Source organism: Oncorhynchus masou, chromosome 6 (genome assembly GCF_036934945.1).
Source record: "Oncorhynchus masou masou isolate Uvic2021 chromosome 6, UVic_Omas_1.1, whole genome shotgun sequence".
Lineage (NCBI taxonomy): Eukaryota > Metazoa > Chordata > Actinopteri > Salmoniformes > Salmonidae > Oncorhynchus > Oncorhynchus masou.
The window spans coordinates 76,622,227-76,644,846 of NC_088217.1; the positions used below are offsets into that span (position 1 = coordinate 76,622,227).

The following is a 22,620-nucleotide window of genomic DNA, read 5'->3' on the forward strand; positions in this document are numbered from 1 at the left end:
CAGAGAGCGAGACAGAGCGAGACAGAGAGACAGAGCAAGCGAGCCAGAGAGCGAGCGGGCGAGCCAGAGAGCGAGCAAGACAGAGAGCGAGCAAGACAGAGAGCGAGCAAGACAGAGAGCGAGAAGAGAGAGCGAGCAAGACAGAGAGCGCAAGCGGGCGAGCAGAGAGAGCGAGCGGGCGAGCCAGAGAGAGAGCGAGACAGAGAGCGAGCGGGCGAGCCAGAGAGCAAGCGGGTGAGCGATTGAGCGAGCGGGCAAGCCAGAAAGCGAGCGGGTGAGAGAGAGCAAGCGGGCGAGCCATTGAGCGAGCGGGCGAGCCAGAGAGCGAGCGGGTGAGAGAGAGCAAGCGGGCGAGCCAGAGAGCGAGCCAGAGAGACAACGAGCGAGCCAGAGAGACAGCGAGCGAGCCAGAGAGACAGCGAGCGAGCCAGAGAGACAGCGAGCGAGCCAGAGAGACAGCGAGCGAGCCAGAGAGACAACGAGCGAGCCAGAGAGACAACGAGCAAGCCAGAGAGCGAGACAGAGCGAGCCAGAGAGCGAGCGAGCGAGCCAGAGAGCGAGACAGAGAGCGAGCAAGACAGAGAGCGAGCAAGACAGAGAGCGAGACAGAGAGCGAGCAAGACAGAGAGCGCAAGACAGAGAGCGAGACAGAGCGAGCGAGACAGAGAGCGAGACAGAGAGCGAGCCAGAGAGCGAGCCAGAGAGCGAGCAAGACAGAGAGCAAGACAGAGAGCGAGACAGAGAGCGAGCGAGACAGAGAGCGAGACAGAGAGCGAGACAGAGAGCGAGACAGAGAGCGAGCGGGCGAGCCAGAGAGCGAGCCAGAGAGCGAGACAGAGAGCGAGCCAGAGAGCGAGCAAGACAGAGAGCGAGCCAGAGAGCGAGCAAGACAGAGAGCGAGACAGAGAGCGAGACAGAGAGCGAGCCAGAGAGCAAGCAGAGAGAGCGAGACAGAGGCGAGCCAGAAGCGAGCCAGAGAGACAACGAGCGAGACAGAGAGCAGACGAGCGAGCCAGAGAGACAGCGAGCGAGCGAGACAGAGAGCGAGACAGAGAGCGAGCCAGAGAGACAGAGCGAGCCAGAGAGCGAGACAGAGAGCGAGAGCGAGCCACAGAGACAGCGAGCGAGCAGAGAGACAGCGAGCGAGCCAGAGAGACAACGAGCAAGCCAGAGAGCGAGACAGAGCGAGCCAGAGAGCGAGCGTGCGAGCCAGAGAGCGAGCCAGAGAGCGAGCCAGAGAGCGAGCCAGAGAGCGAGACAGAGAGCGAGACAGAGAGCGAGACAGAGAGCGAGACAGAGAGCGAGACAGAGAGCGAGACAGAGAGCGAGCGGGCGAGCCAGAGAGCGAGCCAGAGAGACAGCCAGAGAGCGAGCCAGAGAGCGAGCAAGACAGAGAGCAAGACAGAGAGCAAGACAGAGAGCGAGCGGGCAAGCCAGAGAGCGAGACAGAGAGCGAGACAGAGAGCGAGACAGAGAGCGAGCAAGAGAGCGAGCAAGACAGAGAGCGAGACAGAGAGCGAGACAGAGAGCGAGACAGAGAGCGAGCAAGACAGAGAGAGCAAGACAGAGAGCGAGCAAGACAGAGAGCGAGCAAGACAGAGAGCGAGCGAGACAGAGAGCAAGAGCGAGACAGAGAGCGAGCGAGACAGAGAGCGAGCAGAGACAGAGAGCGAGACAGAGAGCGAGACAGAGAGCGAGACAGGGCGAGACAGAGAGCGAGAGACAGAGAGCAAGCGGGCGAGACAGAGAGCGAGACAGAGAGCGAGACAGAGAGCGAGCGGGCGAGACGGAGAGCGAGACAGAGAGCGAGCGGGCGAGACGGAGAGCGAGACAGAGAGCGAGCGGGCGAGCCAGAGAGCGAGCGGGCGAGCCAGAGAGCAAGCGGGCGAGCCAGAGAGCAAGCGGGCGAGCCATTGAGCGAGCGGGCGAGCCAGAGAGCGAGCGGGCGAGCCAGAGAGCGAGCGGGTGAGAGAGAGCAAGCGGGCGAGCCAGATTGAGCGAGCGGGCGAGCCAGAGAGCGAGCGGGCGAGCCAGAGAGCGAGTGGGTGAGAGAGAGCAAGCGGGCGAGCCAGAGAGCGAGTCAGAGAGCGAGCCAGAGAGCGAGCGGGCGAGCCAGAGAGCGAGCCAGAGAGCGAGCCAGACAGAGAGCGAGCCAGACAGAGAGCGAGCGAGACAGAGAGCGAGCGGGTGAGCCAGAGAGCGAGCGGGCGAGCCAGAGAGCGAGCAGGTGAGCCAGAGAGCGAGCGGGCGAGCCAGAGAGCGAGCGGGCGAGCCAGAGAGCGAGCGAGGGTGAGCCAGAGAGCAAGCGGGCGAGCCAGAGAGCGAGCGGGCGAGCCAGAGAGCGAGCGTGCGAGCCAGAGAGCTAGCAAGCGGGCGAGCGGGTGAGAGAGAGCGAGCGGGCGAGCCAGAGAGCGAGCGGGTGAGCCATTGAGCAAGCGGGCGAGCCAGAGAGCAAGCAGGTGAGCCAGAGAAGCAGGCGAGCCAGAGAGCGAGCGGGTGAGCCAGAGAGCTAGCGAGCGGGTGAGAGAGAGCAAGCGGGCGAGCCAGAGAGCGAGCGGGCGAGCCAGAGAGCGAGCGGGCGAGCCAGAGAGCGAGCGGGCGAGAGAGAGCGAGCGGGTGAGAGAGAGCGAGCGGGCGAGCCAGAGAGCGAGCGGGTGAGAGAGAGCAAGCGGGCGAGACGGAGCGAGTGAGAGCGAGAGTTGTGAGTGCCAGGGTGAATCCAGTGAGATCCGTTTCAACAGTGTCGTTCCTTAACACAAACAGCTACGACAACAGCAGACAGCTTCCACCAGAAGGAACCAGATGATTGTCAGATCGCCACAGCCATGTCCTCCTCCTCAGACCGACACCCCCACCAGAACCACCCAAAGCACCATTCAACCCAGCCCGCACTGCAGTATCCATTCACACAGTGGCTCGTTTCACCCCCATGGTCAACTACAAAGCATAGGACGGTTTGGGGTTACTATAAAATCCTACTACTGTACGACCAACTAGTTAGACTCCCCTCACAGTTTCCATAAAATAGTACTTACTCACTCCCACCTCATGAATTTAAATCATTGGCTTGGTGTAGGTATGGGCTACAGGGAGTTTCCACTGCCTTCACATTCCTTCTTTCACCAGTCCTTTCCAATCCATGAAGAGGAATGAATGAGTGCACTCCCGTGAGAAGAGTAACAATCGTAAACAGAGGAATGGGTTCAAATGAGGCTCCATCCAACCAATGACATACACTGAACAAAAAAAGAAAACATGTAAAGTGTTGGTCCCATATTTCATGGGCTGAAATATCCCAGAAATGTTCCATACACACAAAAACTCTCGCTCAAATGTTGTGCACAAATTTGTTTCCATCCCTGTTAGTGAGTTTTTTTCCTTTGCCAAAATAATCCATCCATCAACAAGCTGATTAAACATTAAAGAGGTGCACCTTGTGCTGGGGACAATAAAAAAAGTCCAATTTATAACGTGAAGTTTTGTCACAACACAATGCCACAGATGTCTCAGGTTGAGGAGTGTGCAATTGGCATGCTGACTGCAGGAATATCCACCAGAGCTGTTGCCAGAATTGAATGTTGATTTCTCTACAAACATCGTTTTAGAGAATGAATTTCAAATTGATGGCAATTTGAATGCACAAAAATACAGTGACGAGATCCTGTGGACTACTGCGAGTCCCATTTTGTTTTTTAAAGGTATCTGTGACCAACAGATGCACATCTGTATTCCAAGTCGTGAAATCCATAGATTAGGGCCTATTTTATTTATTTTAATTGACTGAATTCCTAAAACTGTAACTCAGTAAAAATCAATTAAATTTTTGCATGTTGCGTTTCTATTTTTGTTCCGTATATAATCCAGGGGAGGCAGGGGATTGGTTCAAACAAAACTGTCACATGACCTGACTGCCAGAAGTAGACCCTTGTCTTTCCAGCAGAAACGCGGGACCCAGCCATACCCTCATCTCCTTTAGCAAACACAAGCCTCTCCAGGGCCCAGCCAGACACCATGCACTACAAAACAGTACTGGGAACAGGCCTAATTGATTACGCTAAACTGTTTATGCTCTCAGATATGTCAAAGGTTCTTTGTCCCAATACTACATCCATCTGTGAGTGAGGGGGGGGGGGGTATGGAAGACAATAACAGCCATATCATTGAGTGAGATTAAACAACTTGAGCCGCTTGTCTTTTAAAGGAGTGGTGTTCCCCTCCAGGCCTACAGGTCCATATTACCGCTGCTTCTCTGTTCTCCCTGTTAATTAATTGATTTATGTCACCAACTGTCCTCACCGGGGTCGTGTCTAGCACGCATGAGATGGAAAGAAACGGCGAGGTACCATCTGAACTCGTCCAAATCAGAAATTCACTTTCTGATGCAATGGTTTTATGAAAATTCACAACACACACATTTGGCAAAGTAACCGTTTTAGCTAGATTTACTTCAGCTCGCTGGCTAAACCCTCACTAGCCAAGGGGGCTGCTGATAACCCATATTTCTCATATACACATATACCCTGAGGCAGGCTACCACCAGGCTACTGCCATGTCAATCCCTAAACAGAGATCTGCTATATCTGCAAACTGAAAGAGCTGGAGAAAAGAAACACCAACACCTACATTCAAGGTTTGTGAAGAGCAGCCATATCTCGGTTGCCATGGAAACCCCTATTCTCTCCCCCTGCAGTTGTTCCTCTTTCTTTCCTAGCGGATAGTAAATATAACTGTGCCTCAGGCTCTCTCTCCATCTCTCTCTGCTGCTATGTAGAAGGGCCCTGCTCCTCTCTTCAGTCTGATACAACACTGAGGAGGAGGATGAAGTTGTTCCTGGACAACAGTTGCGCTGCTGCCATGTTGTGATGCTACCATGTTGTTGTCATGTGGTGTCGCTACCATGCTGTGTTGTCTGTTGCTGCCATGCTATGGTGTTGTCTTTTGTCTCTCTTCATGTAGCGTTGTGGTGTCTCTTGTCGTGATGTGTGCTTTGTATTATGTTTTTAAACCCAGCCCTCGCCCCCGTAGGAGGCCTTTTGGTAGGCCATCATTGGGAATAAGAATTTGTTCTTAAATGACTTGCCTACTTAACTAAGAAGGTTAAATAAAAAATATATACATTACCAGTCAAAAGTTTGGACACGCCTACTCATTTAAGGGTTTTCTTTATTTTTTATATTTTCTACATTGTAGAATAATAGTGAAGACATCAAAACTATGAAATAACACATATGGAATCATGTAGTCACCAAAAAAAAAGTGTTAAAATCAAAATATAATTTAGATTCTTCAATGTAGCCACCCTTTGCCTTGATGTCAGCTTTGCAAACTCTTGGCATTCTCTCAACCAGCTTCACGAGGTAGTCACCTGGAATGCATTTCATCTAACAGGTGTGCCTTGTTAAAAGTTAACCGGTGGAATTTCTTTCCTTTTCCAACAGTCTTGAAGGAGTTCCCACATAAGCTGCTCAGCTTGTTGGCTGCTTTTCCTTAACTCTGCAGCCCTACTCATCTCAAACCATCTCAACTGGGTTGAGGTCAGGTGGTTGTGGAGGCCAGGTCATCTGATGCAGCACTCATCACTCTCCTTCTTGTTCAAATAGCCCTTACACAGCCTGGAGGTGTGTTTTGGGTCATTGTCCTGTTGAAAAACAAATGATAGTCTCACTAAACGCAAACCAGATGGGATGGCGGATCGCTGCAGAATGCTGTGGTTGCCATGCTGGTTCAGTGTGCCTTGAATTCTAAACAAGTCACAGACCGTGTCAACAGCAGAGCACCCCCACACCATCACACCTTCTCCTCCATGGTGGGAACCACACATTCGGAGATCATCCGTTCACCTACTCTGCGTCTCACAAAGACAGTTTGGACTCATCAGACCAAAGGACAGATTTCCACTGGTGTAATGTCCATTGCTCGTGTTTCTTAGCCCATTCAAGTCTCTTCTACTTATTGGTGTCCTTTAGTAGTGGTTTCTTTGCAGCAATTTGACCATGAAGTCTCCTCTGAACAGTGGATGTTGAGATGTGTCTGTTACTTGAACTCTGTGAAGCATTTATTTGGGCTGCAATCTGAGGTGCAGTTAATGAACTTAGCCTCTCCTGCAGAGGTAAATTTGGGTCTTCCTTTCCTGTGAAGGTCCTCATGAGAGCCAGTTTCATCATAGAGCTTGATGGTTTTTGTGACTGCACTTAAAGAAACTTTCAAAGTTCTTGAAATGTTCCCGATTGACTGATCGGGAACATGTCTTAAAGTAATGATGGACTGTCATTTCTCTTTGCTTTTTTTGAGCTGTTCTTGCCATAATATGGACTTGGTCTTTTACCAAATAGGGATATCTTCTGTATACCACCCCTACCTTGTCACAATGCAACTGATTGGCTCAAACACATTAAGGAAAGAAATTCCACAAACAAACTTTTAACAAGGCACACTTGCTAATTGCATTCCAGGTGATTACCTCATGAAGCAGGTTGAGAGAATGCCAAGAGTGTGCAAAGCTGTCAAGGCAAAGGGTGGCTACTTTGAACAATATCAAATATAAAATAGATTTTGATTTGTTTAACACATTTTTGGTTACTACATGATTCCATGTGTTATTTCAGAGTTTTGATGTCTTCACTATTATTCGACAATGTAGAAAATAGTAAAAATAAAGAAAACCCCTGGAATGAGTAGATGTGTCCAAACTTTTGACTGGTACCGTATAATATATAAAAGACGTAAGGTCAGTTTTGTATTTCCTCTTCACAGTATTGGGATGCAGCCCAAAGAGAGAAGAGGATGTAACAGTATTGGGACATTGCCCAAGGAGAGAAGAGGCTGTGTTACAGTACTGGAACACAGCCCGTGTCCTCAGTGAAAGATCAGTCTGAGGTCTGATTTATTTCTCGTGACCCTGTCATAGGATCTCTCCCTCCATCTCGCTTCTGTTCTGTCGCTTCCTCTCCTCTAGAGCACACTACCAGCCTCTGTCTCCCTCCTCTCCACCAGTCCACCCCCACCTCCCCTTCTCTTCACCCAGCCTCACCCTTACTCCATCTCTCCTCTAGAGCACACTACCATCCTCTGTCTCCCTCCTCTCCCCCAGCCCACCCCCACTTCTCTTCACCCAGCCTCACCCTTACTCCATCTCTCCTCTAGAGCACACTACCAGCCTCTGTCTCCCTCCTCTCCCCCAGCCCCCCCCCCCTTCTCTTCACCCAGCCTCACCCTTACTCCATCTCTCCTCTCATGCCCTAATCGTTGTCTTCCTCCCTGAGGCTGGAAACCATCTCCACCATCTCCACCATCCACCTCCCCCTTCCTCTCTCTTCCCTTCGCCTCTCCCGTCCCTCACTCTCTCATCCACCTCCCCCTTCCCCTCTCCCATCCCTCACTCTCTCATCCACCTCCCCCTTCCCCTCTCCCATTCCTCACTCTCATCCACCTCCCCCTCTCCCATCCCTCACTCTCTCATCCACCTCCCCCTTCCCCTCTCCCATCCCTCACTCTCTCATCCACCTCCCCCTTCCCCTCTCCCATCCCTCACTCTCTCATCCACCTCCCCCTTCCCCCCTCCCATCCCTCACTCTCTCATCCACCTCCCTCTCTCCCATCCCTCACTCTCTCATCCACCTCCCTGTCAAGCATTTGGGATATTCAGAACTAGAATCTGTCCATTCTTTTTTGGTGGCAACCTAGAAAAACAGAGGTCACCTTTTAATAGACCACACTACTGGGTTTGATAACGCTTTCCTTCCCAGTCGAGCGAGCGAGAGAGCGAGAGAGAGCGAGAGAGAGAACCAGAGCAACGCTTACATATACACTCAACACACCTTTTACTAGCTGACACTACTTGGGTCTTTCCAGGCAGCAGCGCGAGAAAGACATCAGCGCTTAGAAAAACGCCCACGAGGCTACAGCGCAGGGTGAGAAACACAGCACACACACACACACACACACACACACACACACACACACACACACACACACACACACACACACACGTCTGGTAAAAAGAGGGGTGTATGTGGTATCAGATATGATGGTGGCAAGAGAGCAGAGTAATAGAGGAACCTTGCGCAAATACCTCAGCAAACAGAAACACACATACAGCACTGATTTTTAGCGGACACTAAACACTACATTGGAAAAATGTGGTAAATGCACAAAAATGTTGAACGTGTTTTTTAAACATACAATTCTTCAGGGAAACAGAAAGAACGCGGTCAGCAAAACAAATCTGGAGGTTGTTTTGAACTTGAGTAGTGCGTGTGTGTACACACACACACACACACACACACACACACACCAGTCAAAAGTTTGGACACACCTACGCATTCAAGGGTTTTTCTTTATTTTAATTATTTTCTACGTTGTAGAATAATTGTGAAGAAATCAAAACTATGATATAACACATAAGAATCATGTAATAACCAAAAGTTGTTCAAATCAAAATATATTTTATATATTTTAGAATTCAAGGCACACACCATTTGCCTTGATGACAGCTTTGCATACTCTTGCCAATCTCTCAACCAATTTCACAAGGTAATCATCTGGAATGCATTTCAACGGGTGTCTTGTTAAAAGTTCATTTGTGGAATTTCTTTCCTTCTTAATGCGTTTGACACAATTAGTTGTGTTGTGACAAGATAGGGTGCAGGTAGGGTGCAGTCGCAAAAACCCATCAAGCGCTATGATGAAACTGGCTCTCATAAGGACCACCGCAGGAAAGGAAGACCCAGAGTTACCTCTGCTGTAGAGGATAAGTTCATTAGAGTTAACTGCACCTCAGATTGCAGCCCAAATGAATGCTTCACAGAGTTCAAGTAACAGACATCTCATCTGATCAGTACAAATTGGAGATTTTTGGTTCCATCCGCCATGTCTTTGTGAGACGCAGAGTAGGTGAACGGATGATCTCCGCATGTGAGGTTCCCACAGTGAAGCATGGTGGTGGTGGTGTGGGGGTGCTTTGCTGGTGGCACTGTGTTTTATTTTTTTTAAATCAAGGCACACAGCATTCAGCAAAGATACGCCATCCCTTCTGGTTTGCAATTACTGGGACTATCATTTGTTGGCTCAACACACCAATAGGCTGTGTAAGAACTATTTGACCAAGAAGGAGAGTGATGGAGTGCTGCATCAGATGACCTGGTATCCACAACCATGTGACCTCAACCCAGTTGAGATGGTTTGGGATGAGTTGGTCCACAGAGTGAAGGAAAAGCAGCCAACAAGAGCTCAGCATGTGAGGGAACTCCTTCAAGACTGTTGGAAAATCATTCTAGGTGAAGTTGGTTGAGAGAATGCCAAGTGTGTGCAAAGCTGTCATCAAGGCAACGGGTGGCTACTTTCTAGAATCTAAAATATATTTTGATTTGTTTAAAACTTTTGGTTACTACATGATTCCATGTGTTATTTCCTAGTTTTGATGTCTTCATTATTATTCTACAATGTGGAAAATAGTAAAAACAAAGAAAAACCCTTGAATGAGTAGGTGTGTCCAAACCTTTGACTGGTACTGTACGTAATAGATTTCCGATTTAGAAACAAATTTTAAAAAAGGAACCCCAACAAACCAGACCAAAGTCTGCACATGCAGACACAACCTGTAATATCTCAGAATGGATTTCCTCTGCTGACAGTTCAGTGCAATTTAAATACTTTTCTAATAAGTTCAATCATTTTTTCAATTCTGTTTCTATGTCTGGATTCCGTTTTTATAGGGCCCTACCTAGTGATTTGTGTGTGTGTATATATATATACATAAGTGTGTATGCAAATCCAGAGGTAGACATTTGCATTGTGGTAAAGCAGACTGCTGATAACAGGTTAGGTGAGGTTAACCAGTGGTGAGCTGTGGTTGATTATCTGTGTAGTTCACTTCAGCACTTCCCCACTGTGGGATGGGAACGTGATCATAGACCGTGTCCATGCTGCCCAAGCTCCGTCTGCAAAGCCTCGCACCTAACAAAAAACACAACTACTACTTAGCGTCTGGCTATTTTCCTATTTGTTTTCCCCCATGATGGTTTTGTTGTACCCTGAACCTGTTGTGGAAACATAGATGTGTGTGTACTACTTCAGAAAGGAGAAGAAATAAAGGACTATTCAGCTAATCATAGTTAACACGGAGACATTTGGAGCGAAGAGACAGGAGCCTGCCTACTAACTGTGGTTATAGAGATCCTGTGGTCAGCCCCAGGCCAGTCAATGTTACCTACGCTGTGAAGCCCCACTTCCCTTAGTTGGCCTACCTAAAAAACACACACACACACCCCTTATCCCCAAGCTTAGGGTAAGAAGGAGGAACAAACATATGTACCAGTGTATCAGTTCCATTCTGACATCACCAGTGGGAAGGGAGGGGATATAAAGAGACAGAAAGGAGTGATGGGGGGTGCTTTCAGAGAAATAGGGATACAGAGGGGGAGAAAGAGGCGTGGGGGGGGGGGGTCTGACCACTGGGGTATAAGAACTGGATTCTGCGTCCAAGATGACCACCCTGTTGTTTTCAAGGTACTCTACTCACGTTCGCCAATTCATGGACCGTCTGTCTATATCAGGGTTGCACTCGGTTTATACAGACCAGCATCACATGTGCACTACCACTCAGTGCGCACAGGGAGCAGCAGCCACAACAACGTCATCACCTTATCCAAAAATATGGCAGACATTGGATGAATATAAAAATGTTAACATCTTTGGCTGTGAGTGACAAATTAAGTTAGGTTTATTTATTTTTTAATTTTCGGCATCTTCTACAATTATTTGACTAATTCCGATTTTTTGGGGCACAAATGTGATGACTAAAGGGTCTTATTAGCAGGACTGGAATTTCTTAGGGGCAAGGCCATTTGGCCTTCAAGAGGAGCCCAATGTGCCAGGGCACCAAGGCCATCTGCCAGGGCACCTAGGCCAACTGCCAGGGCACCTAGGCCAACTGCCAGGGCACCTAGGCCAACTGCCAGGGCACCTAGGCCAACTGCCAGGGCACCAAGGCCATCTGCCAGGGCACCAAGGCCAACTGCCAGGGCACCTAGGCCAACTGCCAGGGCACCTAGGCCAACTGCCAGGGCACCTAGGCCATTAACCAAAATAGTCAATTTAAATCAATTTGAAAACTGAAACACATGTTTTTCGTAACATAATTTATGTAGTACAGAAATAATTAGCCGACATGTCGAAGTGCATGTGATAGCCTGAAAATGTAGCCAAACTTTAAATGAGACTTTTAATTACATAGATATAGGCTAAACGCCAGTCATGTTTGATATGTATAAAGTTTGATCATTACTACTATCTAAAGGCTTGATTCTGTCCACATACCTGAGGGACTGTTCGTTCCGATAGGAAAGAAAGGCCAGTGTCTGCTGTGCACTTCAACATCACCCACCTTGCAATCTGAATGGAGGCAGTCAACATTTTGAAACTACTTAACCATAAACGCAAAAGGTTAAAACCTGGAAGTTTATCATTTTATGAGGCATGTCTTACCATGTTCTGACCATAGGAATGTAAAGGGGATTCTTTAATAAACACTTCCTCATATGCCATTGAAACCAGTGTCTCATGTTCTCAACTTTTGTTGTCCAGCAGCCAAAGACACAATTCTAGTCATTAACAACCCTTGCATCTTTATGTCTTCCCTCTTTCTAACTCCCCGATCACACCGACAGCATCATTGCATTCTGGTACACCAGCAGTACATTCATTTCCAATGGAACGCTGCGTTTGCCTCGCAGCATTACATTGCAGAGGCAGTTGCACTGCATTCTGTTTGGTTCATAGGTTAGATTTATCGAACGTAGGCATCAAACTGTATGCGTTAACTGCCTGACAGAAATGGTAGCAGAAGGTGAATGTTGAACTTTTGTTGCACACAGAGGTGATGATGCGTACCAATTTAAACAATGACAATTTAGTTGTAATGGAGGTATACATTTCTGAAGGGTATTTTCATCTCTGTCATATGAAACCACTCGCATGTGTGGTGCACTTTTGCTGCTAAATGCATTTTGGAACATTCATGCTTATAGCCTACAGCCGTGTGCGCATTGCTGTGCTTTATAAATGTGAAGAAATAGCCTAATAGTTTATCAACATTTTCAGCTTAACTTTCTGATCTATTGCATCAGCCTCATTGCTTAAAAAAACAACAAAAATGTATGTACAGTGGTTCCGTCGCATCCCACAACTGTCCCAGAGTGTTTGTGATATTTATTTAATGCACAATATAATGTCTCACCTTTTGTACTATGGAGCATAGTAGATTTACATAGGCTAGTGCTGTTCATTAGGCATATTCATCTTGTTGATGCGCCTCGGAATAATTTATCCAAAATTGGTTAGTTTTTTTATTCCGCTTTTATGTCTGGATTCCGTTTTTATAGGGCCCTAACTAGTGATTTATGTATGTGTGTGTATGCAAATCCAGAGGTAGACATTTGCATTGTGATAAAGCAGACTGCTGATAACAGGTTATATGCACATCGGAATTCGGATAAGAATGGCCCGTGGTTGCATCCCTGATGAGTCCGTCTTCACTTGTTGCCTCCCTTTGGAGCTGCAATGCCAGTGAGAAGGAACCAATCACGTGACAGGCATTGGTTAATACGAATGTAATTATCTGAGAAAGACATGTGAGCGAGAGGTGCTTCGGAGCATGGTGATTGGCAGCTGGGAGAAGGGAAGAATAATTATTGTATTAGGTGCAAGTGCACAATGGCCACTTTGGGTGCAAGGCATGAATTTTTATTCGGGGGCAATAAGGCCATGGCCGTCGATGCCGCCGGGAAATTAGAGCTGCTTATTAGGAATTTTCTAATCTGATTTCTCTGTGTGGCAATTATCTTTCTGGGCTGGGCGTCAGTTAAACTGCAGTACCGAAGCAAAACTGTAGGAGCAGTCAAAACCGAGCTTCTAGAACGGAACCTTGGCCTCTTGGGACTGACAAGGGGGTTGTAAATGTGACCATTTTCACCTCTACCCTCACAAGGCTTAAAACTGCAACAACAAAAAAACAAACACTTGCATTTGCAACCATTTGACTTGGCAGTAAGACAGAATTTTTTTATTGGTCGCTAGGATGCAAGTGAAAAAAGAAAATGTAGCTGGTCACATTAGTCTTTGGTTCACAATTAGCTTTTCAAAACAGAAATGAGTAAGTAAACCAGGTATCCAAAAATGTTGGTCCGAAGTCTTGGTTGAATCTTTGCGATGCGCAATTCAGTCATCATGCACTTTTTGAATTAACTTTGTTGTAATTTTACCCCCTTTTTCTCCCCAATTTTTGTGATTGAGATTTTGTCTCATTGCTGAAACTCCCCAACGGGCTCGAGAGTGAGAGAATCAAAGGTCAAGTCATGCCTCTTCCGAAACAAGACACACCAAACTGCGCTTCTTAACACCTGTTCGCTTAACCCTGAAGCCAGCAGCAATGTGTCGGAGGAAACACCGTTCAACTGACAACCAAAGTCAGCCTGCAGGCGCCCGGCCCACCAAAAGGAGTTGCTAGAGCACGATGAGCCAAGTAAAGCCCCCCGCCCAAACCCTCCACTAACCCGGACGATGCTGCTAAATTGTGCACCGCCCTATGGAACTCCCAGTCACGGCCGTTTGGGATCGAACCCCAGGCTATAGTGACTTCGCAACACTGCGCTGCAGTGCCACTTGGGAGGCTGAATGAACATTTCTAAAGGCATTCCCCAAATAACCTTCCCAATGAAATGACTGCAAAGTAGGCCTACCTGGCAGAATGATTTCATGATCATTTGTAACAATCGCAGGACATTTGTTTAGCAAACTGCCATCAGATGTAGCCTACAGTAAAAACACAACTAGCCAACCAATGGTCTCTTGCTAGTTTACACAAATTAAAGGGAAACTACACCCTCCAACGTTGCTTTTGTTCTCCTGATGTGGGTTAAGCATTGTCGTGGACTTAAATACAGAAATGGAATGGTCTTTTCTATAAAAAGGTGATTTTGGGAGTGAAAACCTGAAAAAAAAACGAGGATAACTCAGAAGCCTGGAAAAATAAAACAGCGAGAACTGAATTTAAACAAAAGATAAAAACTGATTTTATAGAACCCTACAAAGTGACTTTAAATCTTTAACACCCTTTTGAGATCAAATAAAATCTTTGCACAATTTTTTCCCTCCAAACAATCAATATAAATGATAATGTCAAGTTAAAATGTAATTTCTTTGTGTATGGAGGGTAGGTCATTATAGACTATAGGCTACTTGCTCAGCCCACAAGCGAAAGCTTCCAGTTGGCACTGGCCCGGTGTGCCAGTGGCAAATGTACCTGAATGTCAAGCTCTGCAAGGGCATGCGAATATAAAAGACAGCTAGTGATCATTAGGTTCTGTATGGAATGCAGGCACAATATGAGACACAGGTCCGGTCATTATCGCTGAGCAGTGGTGAAAAACCAGGTGCTGGTGCCATCAACTGAAAACGTTGGGAGCACCAGCGCCACCAGAATAAAAGTTAGTCTGGAACTCTGCCTCATAACCCCCCTACATCTCCAGAGAGGAATGCATGACCCCGTTTGGGCTGTGTGTGCTTGGTGTTCCATGAGGATTGGCGGCTGTGGGACACACACTCGATTAAAATGCTCTTCATTAACAAGGCGAGCACCTGGGAAAGTATTTATAGGCTGGCTTCTGAGTGTGAGTGTGAGTGTGAGTGTGTGTGTGTGTGTGTGTGTGTGTGTGTGTGTGTGTGTGTGTGTGTGTGTGTGTGTGTGTGTGTGTGTGTGTGTGTGTGTGTGTGTGTGTGTGTGTGTGTGTGTGTGTGTGTGTGGGACTGTGAACCAGCCAGCCTGTCAGTCAGTCACAGTGGGTCAGAATCATAGAAAAAGTTTGGTGAACCTGAACACCATGTTGATGGCCGAGGAGGTTAAAAAAATGGAATATAGAATTATGCCATTTTTTTGTAATAGTATTTATGTAATGCAAGTCAGATAATTATCCCTAAACCTGACCCTTGGCATGGAGGGATTTAACACACACACACAAGGCTGTCAAATCTAGCTCAAGAAGCATGACAACATTCCCTTATATGACCAAAATAATGAGAGAACACCTGAGTTCTCTCCCCTCCAGGCTATTTCTGCTCTGACCGTCACCAGGGTTTAGAACTAAACCCCTCAACCTGCCCCTGGCTAGTGAGTGACCACTCAAAACGAACTTAATCTGAGCTAGTTTCTCCTCCATTCGGAGAGTCTGAGCCCTGCTAGCCCGACATGAAAACTACTCCCATTTGGAGCGAAGCAGCAGGGCAAGAAAGTGACTGAGTAGGCAGCAGTTCACTTAGCCAACAGCCCAGGTCACAGATACACAGCTCCAAGTCATGCTGCAGAACCCCCAGCCCAGCCAACACAGCCCCAATTCAGGCAACAGCTGCCCAAGCCCAGCCAGCCAGTCCCAAGTCAAGCAACAGCAGCCCCCAGCCAGCCGCAAGTCAAGCTACAGCAGCCCCCAACCCAGCCACCCAGTCCCTAGTCAAGCTACAGCAGCCCCATCCCAGCCAGCCAGCACAACCCCAAGCCCAGCAATAGCAGCCCAAGCCAGACAGCCCCAAGTTAAGCTACAGCAGACCAGCCAGCCAGTCCCTAGTCAAGCTACAGCAGCCCCCAGCCCAGCCAGCCAGTCCCTAGTCAAGCTACAGCAGCCCCCAGCCCAGCCAGCCAGTCCCTAGTCAAGCTACAGCAGCCCCCAGCCAGCCAGTCCCTAGTCAAGCTACAGCAGCCCCCAGCCCAGCCAGCCAGTCCCTAGTCAAGCTACAGCAGCCCCCAGCCCAGCCAGCCAGTCGCTAGTCAAGCTACAGCAGCCCCCAGCCCAGCCAGCCAGTCGCTAGTCAAGCTACAGCAGCCCCAGCCCAACCAGCCAGTCCCTAGTCAAGCTACAGCAGCCCCAGCCCAACCAGCCAGTCCCTAGTCAAGCTACAGCAGCCCCCAGCCCAGCCAGCCAGTCCCTAGTCAAGCTACAGCAGCCCCCAGCCCAGCCAGCCAGTCCCTAGTCAAGCTACAGCAGCCCCCAGCCCAGCCAGCCAGTCGCTAGTCAAGCTACAGCAGCCCCAGCCCAGCCAGCCAGTCCCTAGTCAAGCTACAGCAGCCCCCAGCCCAGCCAGCCTTGAGCCATCTCTGTGTTTTGACCAAGTAGAGGAAAACGCCACCAGAGCTGTGGAGCATGGCTGGTCCCATGGCCTGATATGGACCTCAGCAGCACGTTACAGGGGAGATGGGGGGAGGTAGAGTGAGTGAGGTCTCCATGGCCTGTCCCATCTTCGGGCATCAAAATTCAACTTAGGTCATACAAGCACTTCAACCAACCGAGCCATAGGAAACCACAGTATTTGCATGTACAATCAACTCCTGATAAATGCAACCGCCTGGGACTGTGGTACTTGTAACATCATGCATTGAACAGGAGAGTGTAGAACTATGGAGCATTTAAAAACAAGGTAATTGACCCGGAAAACCACGCATAGCCCTGGTGTGACTAATAGGAGTCAGTGACATATCAGTCTAAGCTTTATCCATGTTTAACAAAGCCTATTATAGACCTGGACTAATCCTTCTTTACACCTCCTTATCCCTGCTCAGACACAAATACACAGCCTAAACTCACTTAGAATAGTCTGTTTACTGCAAGACTGGTCACACAGAGTCACAGGCACAAACTGCCTCTCACAGAAGTCCCACTGACTGACTAAAATCTGATACAGGAAGTAGACTTCTCCACTGATCAGGGCTAGCTGATCCTGCAGAACTAGTACTGGTTTTAGTTCCAGCCCTGGTACTAGACTCACACAGCATTGCAACACAAGAGTAGGAATAGACCGTAGGTATAAACAGAGATATATTGATGATGAAGTGAACAGTCCCAACCCACACATCCCTCATCTCTGTGCTCCACTCTGAAGCAGTAGAATTGAGAAATGCAAGTGGGGAGCAGTAATCCATCTGAGCCTACTGCATTCAGATAGTGTGTGTGTGTGTACACACACACCAAAAATATAAAACGCAACATTGCAAGAATTTCAAAGATTTTACTGAGTTACTGTTCAAAGGAAATCAATCAATGGAATTCAATTAATGAGGACCTAATCTATGGAATTCACATGACTGTGAATACAGATATGCATCTGTTGGTCACAGATACCTTTAAAAAAAATGGGGGGGGGTCAGAAAACCAGTCAGTATCTGGTTTCAGCACCATTTGCCTCATGCAGCGTGACATCTCCTTCACACAGAGTTGATCAGGCTGTTGATTGTGGCCTCTTCAATGGCTGTGTGAAGTTGTTGGACATTGGCAGGAACTGGAACACGCTGTCATATACACCGATCCAGAGCATACCAAACATGCTCAATGGGTGACATGTCTGGTGAGTACGCAGGCCATGGAAGAACTGGGACATTTTCAGCTTCCAGGAATTGTGCATAGATCCTTGCAACATGGGGACGTGCATTATCATGCTGAAACATGAAGTGATGGCTGTCATAAGGTGAATTCACCAATTTGTAAGTCGCTCTGGATAAGAGCGTCTGCCAAATGACTTAAATGTAAATGTAAATGGCGGCGGATGAATGGGCCGGCAATGGGTCTCAGGATCTCGTCATGGTATCTCTGTGCAATCAAATTGCCATCGCTTAAATGCAATTGTGTTCGTTGTCCATAGCTTATGCCTGCCTATACCATAACCCCACTGCTACCATGGAGCACTCTGAACACAACGTTGACATCAGAAAACCGCTCTCCCCACTACACCATATACCACTGTCTGCCATCTGCCCGGTACAGTTGAAACCAGGATTCATCCATGAAGAGCACACTTCTCCAGCATATCAGTGGCCATCAAAGGTAAGCATTTGCCCACTGAAGTAAGTTATGATGCCGAACCGCAGTTAGGTCAAGACCCTGGTGAGGATGTTGAGAACCCAGATGAGCTTCCCTGTGATGGTTTCTGACAGTTTGTGCAGAAATTCTTCAGTTGTGCAAATCCAGTTTCATCAGCTGTCCAGGTGGCTGAAGAAGCCGGATGAGGAGGTCCTTGGCTGGCATGGTTACACATGGTCTGCAGTTGTGAGGCCGGTTGGATGTAATGCCAAATTCTCCAAAACGATATTGAAGGCGGCTTATGGTATAGAAATTAACATTAAATTCTCTAGCAATAGCTCTGGTGGACATTCCTTCAGTCAGCATGCCAACTGCACACTCCCTCAAAACTTGAGACATCTGTGGCATTGTGTGAGAAAACTGCACATCTTAGTGGCCTTTTATTTCCCCCAGCACAAGGTGCACCTGTGTAATGATCATGCTGTTTAATTAGCTTCTTGATATGCCACACCTGTCAGGTGGATGGATTATCTTGGCAAAAGGAGAAATAGTCACTAACAGAGATGCAAACAAATTTGTGCACATATGCCCTCTCTAATTCTCTCTTTCTTTCTCTCTCTCGGAGGACCTGAGCCCTAGGACGACATGAAATAATGACTCCTTGCTGTCCCCAGTCCACCTGACCGTGCTGCTGCTCCAGTTTCAACTGTTCTGCCTTATTATTATTCGACCATGCTGGTCATTTATGAACATTTGAACATCTTGGCCATGTTCTGTTATAATCTCCACCCGGCACAGCCAGAAGAGGACTGGCCACCCCACATAGCCTGGTTCCTCTCTAGGTTTCTTCCTAGGTTTTGGCCTTTCTAGGGAGTTTTTCCTAGCCACCGTGCTTCTACACCTGCATTGCTTGCTGTTTGGGGTTTTTGGCTGGGTTTCTGTACAGCACTTTGAGATATCAGCTGATGTACGAAGGGCTATACTAATAAATTTGATTTGATTGAGAGAAAGATTGAGAGAAATAAGCTTTTTGTGCATATGAAACATTTCGGGGATCTTTTATTTCAGCTCATGAACCATGGGACAAACACTTTACATGTTGTGTTAATATGTTTTGTTCCGTGTGAAAGAGATACTTTTTTTCTCCGTGACCTAGGCCTAATATGCTCCCCACAGGTTCAAGTCAAGAATACAATACAGTAGGATAGAGTGTGATAAAAAAAACTAAAATGACTAAATAGCCTACAATAGAATAGTGCGTCTCTGTGTGGTTTGGCCTACTTCTCAGAACTGAGCCAGGGTCCACAGGGAAACGACTGGAGAGAGGGGCAATCACACGTGTCAGACAACCTGGGATATGTTTTGTAAGTGTGAAACGGGAGCAAACGTTTCTGAAACAGAGCTAGTCTACTACCTAAAATGAACTTGTCCAATAGAAACACAATGCTATTTTTTATGTCTAAAAGACTGGTAGACACTGGCAATCTAAGGCCAATTATTTTTCTCCTGTGGCTAAGGTTAGGATTTATGAATGCCAAACTGATCCTAGAGACCAGTGCCTTAGGACAACTTCTACTGCCAGGAGCGTCTCCTTCGTGGTGGTCTGTAAAAGCACAGACACACATATACAGACACAAGTATCTACATGCTTCTGACTGATGTTGAGAAGCTGCACCCAATGTTTCATATATACATTTAAATCAGAGAGCACACCAGAACACTATCCTAGGCTGGGTAGCCTAGTGGTTAGAGTGTTGGACTAGTAACCGAAAGGATGCAAGTTCATATCCCCGAGCTGACAAGGTACAAATCTGTCCCCGAACAGGCAGTTAACCTGCACTGTTCCTAGGCTGTCATTGAAAATAAAAATGTGTTCTTAACTGACTTGCCTAGTTAAATAAAGGTTTTAAAAAAAAGAGCCTAGGCCAAGCTATAGGATGTGCAAGACATCCTTTTCAGCTCACCTGTATTCTTTATTTAGCAGTGCAACTGTTACAATCTATCACCGTCCAATGGATCATTTATTGGGGCTGAGGTTAACATAAAAACAGCAGGGAGGGATCTGTTTTCTGCAATACAGTACCATTAACATGACCATATATGCTTAAATTATTTTCACCATCAGATTCATTCTGAAATGGACCTCTCCAGTCCTTGAAGTAACAGTATTAGTGGTAGTAGAACTTGGATTCAGTACTAGTCAGCAGATATAACAATATGGCGACACTAACGTTACTCATCTAATAATACATAGTTAGCATAACCACTTGATTTGATTATGGACCATTCCCCCGTTCTAAGAATTAAATTTAAGCCTAGCACTTAGCTAACTAACCGTTCATAGACTAATTGACTAGTTAAACCAGGGGTGAGTGGATGTAAGCAAGATACAGTTAGTTTGCAAGCAAGCAATGACAGCACATAGCTAGATGCCAACGTTAAGTAGCTAGTTGGTGAGCAAGCACTAGTAGCACCAACAGCTAACGTGACAAGATGTTGGCCAAGTGGCTTGGTGATTTAGCTAGCAACAGAAGGTAGCTAGCTACCTACCCATCTGACTAGCTAACAAACTCGTTTGCTAACCAAACACATATCTAGCTAACTAACTAATACATATTGACTGGTTAGCTAACATTAGAAATCTAGCTAGTTCACTTGGGGGGGAAATTGAGGCCTGAAGCTAGCTAGCTAACCTATCTAGTTAACTAAATTGATATTTCACAAAACGGCAACTAGCTACCTATGGTTCAAAGAAACACCAAAATATGGATGACAGTTTGCGTTACCGAGAAGGAGTAATTTCAGTTCTCTCCTCGAGTCCCGCTTGTCTCGCCGGAGTTGTTTGTCTATCTCCGCATTGATTCGTTTCGATTCCTTCGCCTCTTCGCTCAGGCAGCAAGCCATCATCGACTCCAAAGTCATCCCTCCTGGTTTTGGCAGCCCGCGGGTTAGAATGGACTAGCTGGTTGGGTTAACTTTAGCTAGGTATCTAATATTCCGATCCTCGCTTCTAATGTCTGGCGAGGGAGGTGGACTGTGGGGTCTTGGATGGGAATGGGGGGAGGGGAGCTAGGGGCCTCGCTGTCAAGTTGTCCCCAACCGAGAACTGTCCGACTTCACCCGTGTACAGATCTCAGCAAATCACGGGAGGATCGGCGAAGAGGGGGCAGTGTCGGTGCGAGGGGGTGTGTTGAGGGCCTCTCTCCGTTGAAGCGCGCTTCAAGCCTTGTTTAGATTTCTCACGTTAGCTAGCTAGTTGGACAACTAGCTAGCTAGCTAACTATCCCTATTACCCGCCTCGATTGCGATACCCCCTGTTCACTGACTTGGGTTCGTGCGTCCCCTGGTCCTTGGCCTGACACAACGAACGGGGCTAACTGCACTGTCGCGACATCCAACAAGCTAGTTAGCTAACGTAGCCAACTGTCCGCCTTCTCAGCGCCGTCCGCCCCCTAGCTAGAGCCAAGCCACAATTGTCAATAAAATGCACACAAATGCAACGCATCCATATGGCCAGTCTTGCACTGGCACAGTCACCACTTCCCAGCAAATGCTCGTCCTCCTTTTTCTATCCAACAAAACGCTAGCTAGTTTCCAGCGTTATGTCTCGATAGCTGAACGGCTTCGTGATGTGTCAGAGATGTGATGCTGGCAAACTGAGCAATGACCATTCCCCAGTCAGATTTGGCTGACTAGCTAGCAGTGCAACATTCGATTGAATCTCGCATCATTTTTGGCGCAGTTATCGCGCTATCTGACGTTAGCTTGCTAATACATTTCCCATGAAAACACAGCCGCTAGTTAAATAAACAGAAAACAAAATGCGTATTGATGGCCTCGCTAGCAACTAGCAGTTCCATTTATTAGCAGATCGTTAGGTGTCTGTTGAAAACCGTGGGCATGGCACACTCTAGTTGGATGCCAGGAGGGTACTAGGCAACCAAAGTGAGTGACAGTGAGTTTGCACGTTGCATGAGCAGGAAACGGGGAGGGACGTCTTTTAATTCTGGATGTGGATTCTGAGAACCACTCAAATTAGGTCGATGCATTCAACGAACGGCATAAATAAATTGCAGCTTGAAAGCAACGACAAATAATTCAGATTTTTGCCATATTGCTTTATGAGTTCATAATGGGTCTATTTAGAGAGATTACCGGTATTGTTTTTTCATTGGCACAGGGATCAGCGGATTAATATCGCAGTTTCCACCCACTCATGATCTGCGGGTTTGCACTGCAAATGCACGCTATTAGATGATGGAGTTTATGGCGGTTGGGGTACTCGGGGGGGTAACTAGCCCCCCTCAGAACAATGTCTAATTGCTGATTCAAAAAAGCAACATTCGCACGACATTGCATGTCACCATTATTATCCGTACTATGAGGAGATTTGAAGTAAAGTTCCTCTTTTTAATTCACCTGTTCCTTTTCCATACAATCCATTGTGTACAATTACACTACATATTCATTGAATAATACAATATTTTAAATCACAACAGTTTTTTAAAATGACATTCAGGATAAAAAGGTTTTCAATAGTTTTTAATTCAGAAAAAAAATGGAATATAATATTGGAATGGAATATAAGTAATAACATTGGAATATAACATTCAATAACTCATAACGTAACTAATTCATTCAGTGTAACATTGATGTGGCAATTATCTTATGCTCTGCTATTGCACAATTCTAATTTGTACATAGGTCACAAATAAAGCTATCCCCAGTAAAAGTGGAACACAACTCATAAGCCCACCTGTGACTAAAAACAAAGCGAGAGATG

The 22,620-nt window shown here is 47.1% G+C and overlaps 1 protein-coding gene across 2 annotated transcripts in view; it reads right to left on the reverse strand.

The window, feature by feature from the left end:
- Nucleotides 1-21,765, reverse strand: part of LOC135542674 (guanine nucleotide-binding protein subunit alpha-11-like) — a 52,843-nt gene extending 31,078 nt beyond the window's left edge. For both annotated transcript variants that reach the window (XM_064969796.1, XM_064969797.1), the window contains exon 1: nt 20,624-21,765. In XM_064969796.1, the coding sequence (XP_064825868.1) occupies nt 20,624-20,759 (136 nt within the window). In that variant the 5' untranslated portion in view covers nt 20,760-21,765. The remainder of the gene's footprint in view (nt 1-20,623) is intronic.
- Between the last annotated feature and the right edge of the window lie 855 nt (nt 21,766-22,620).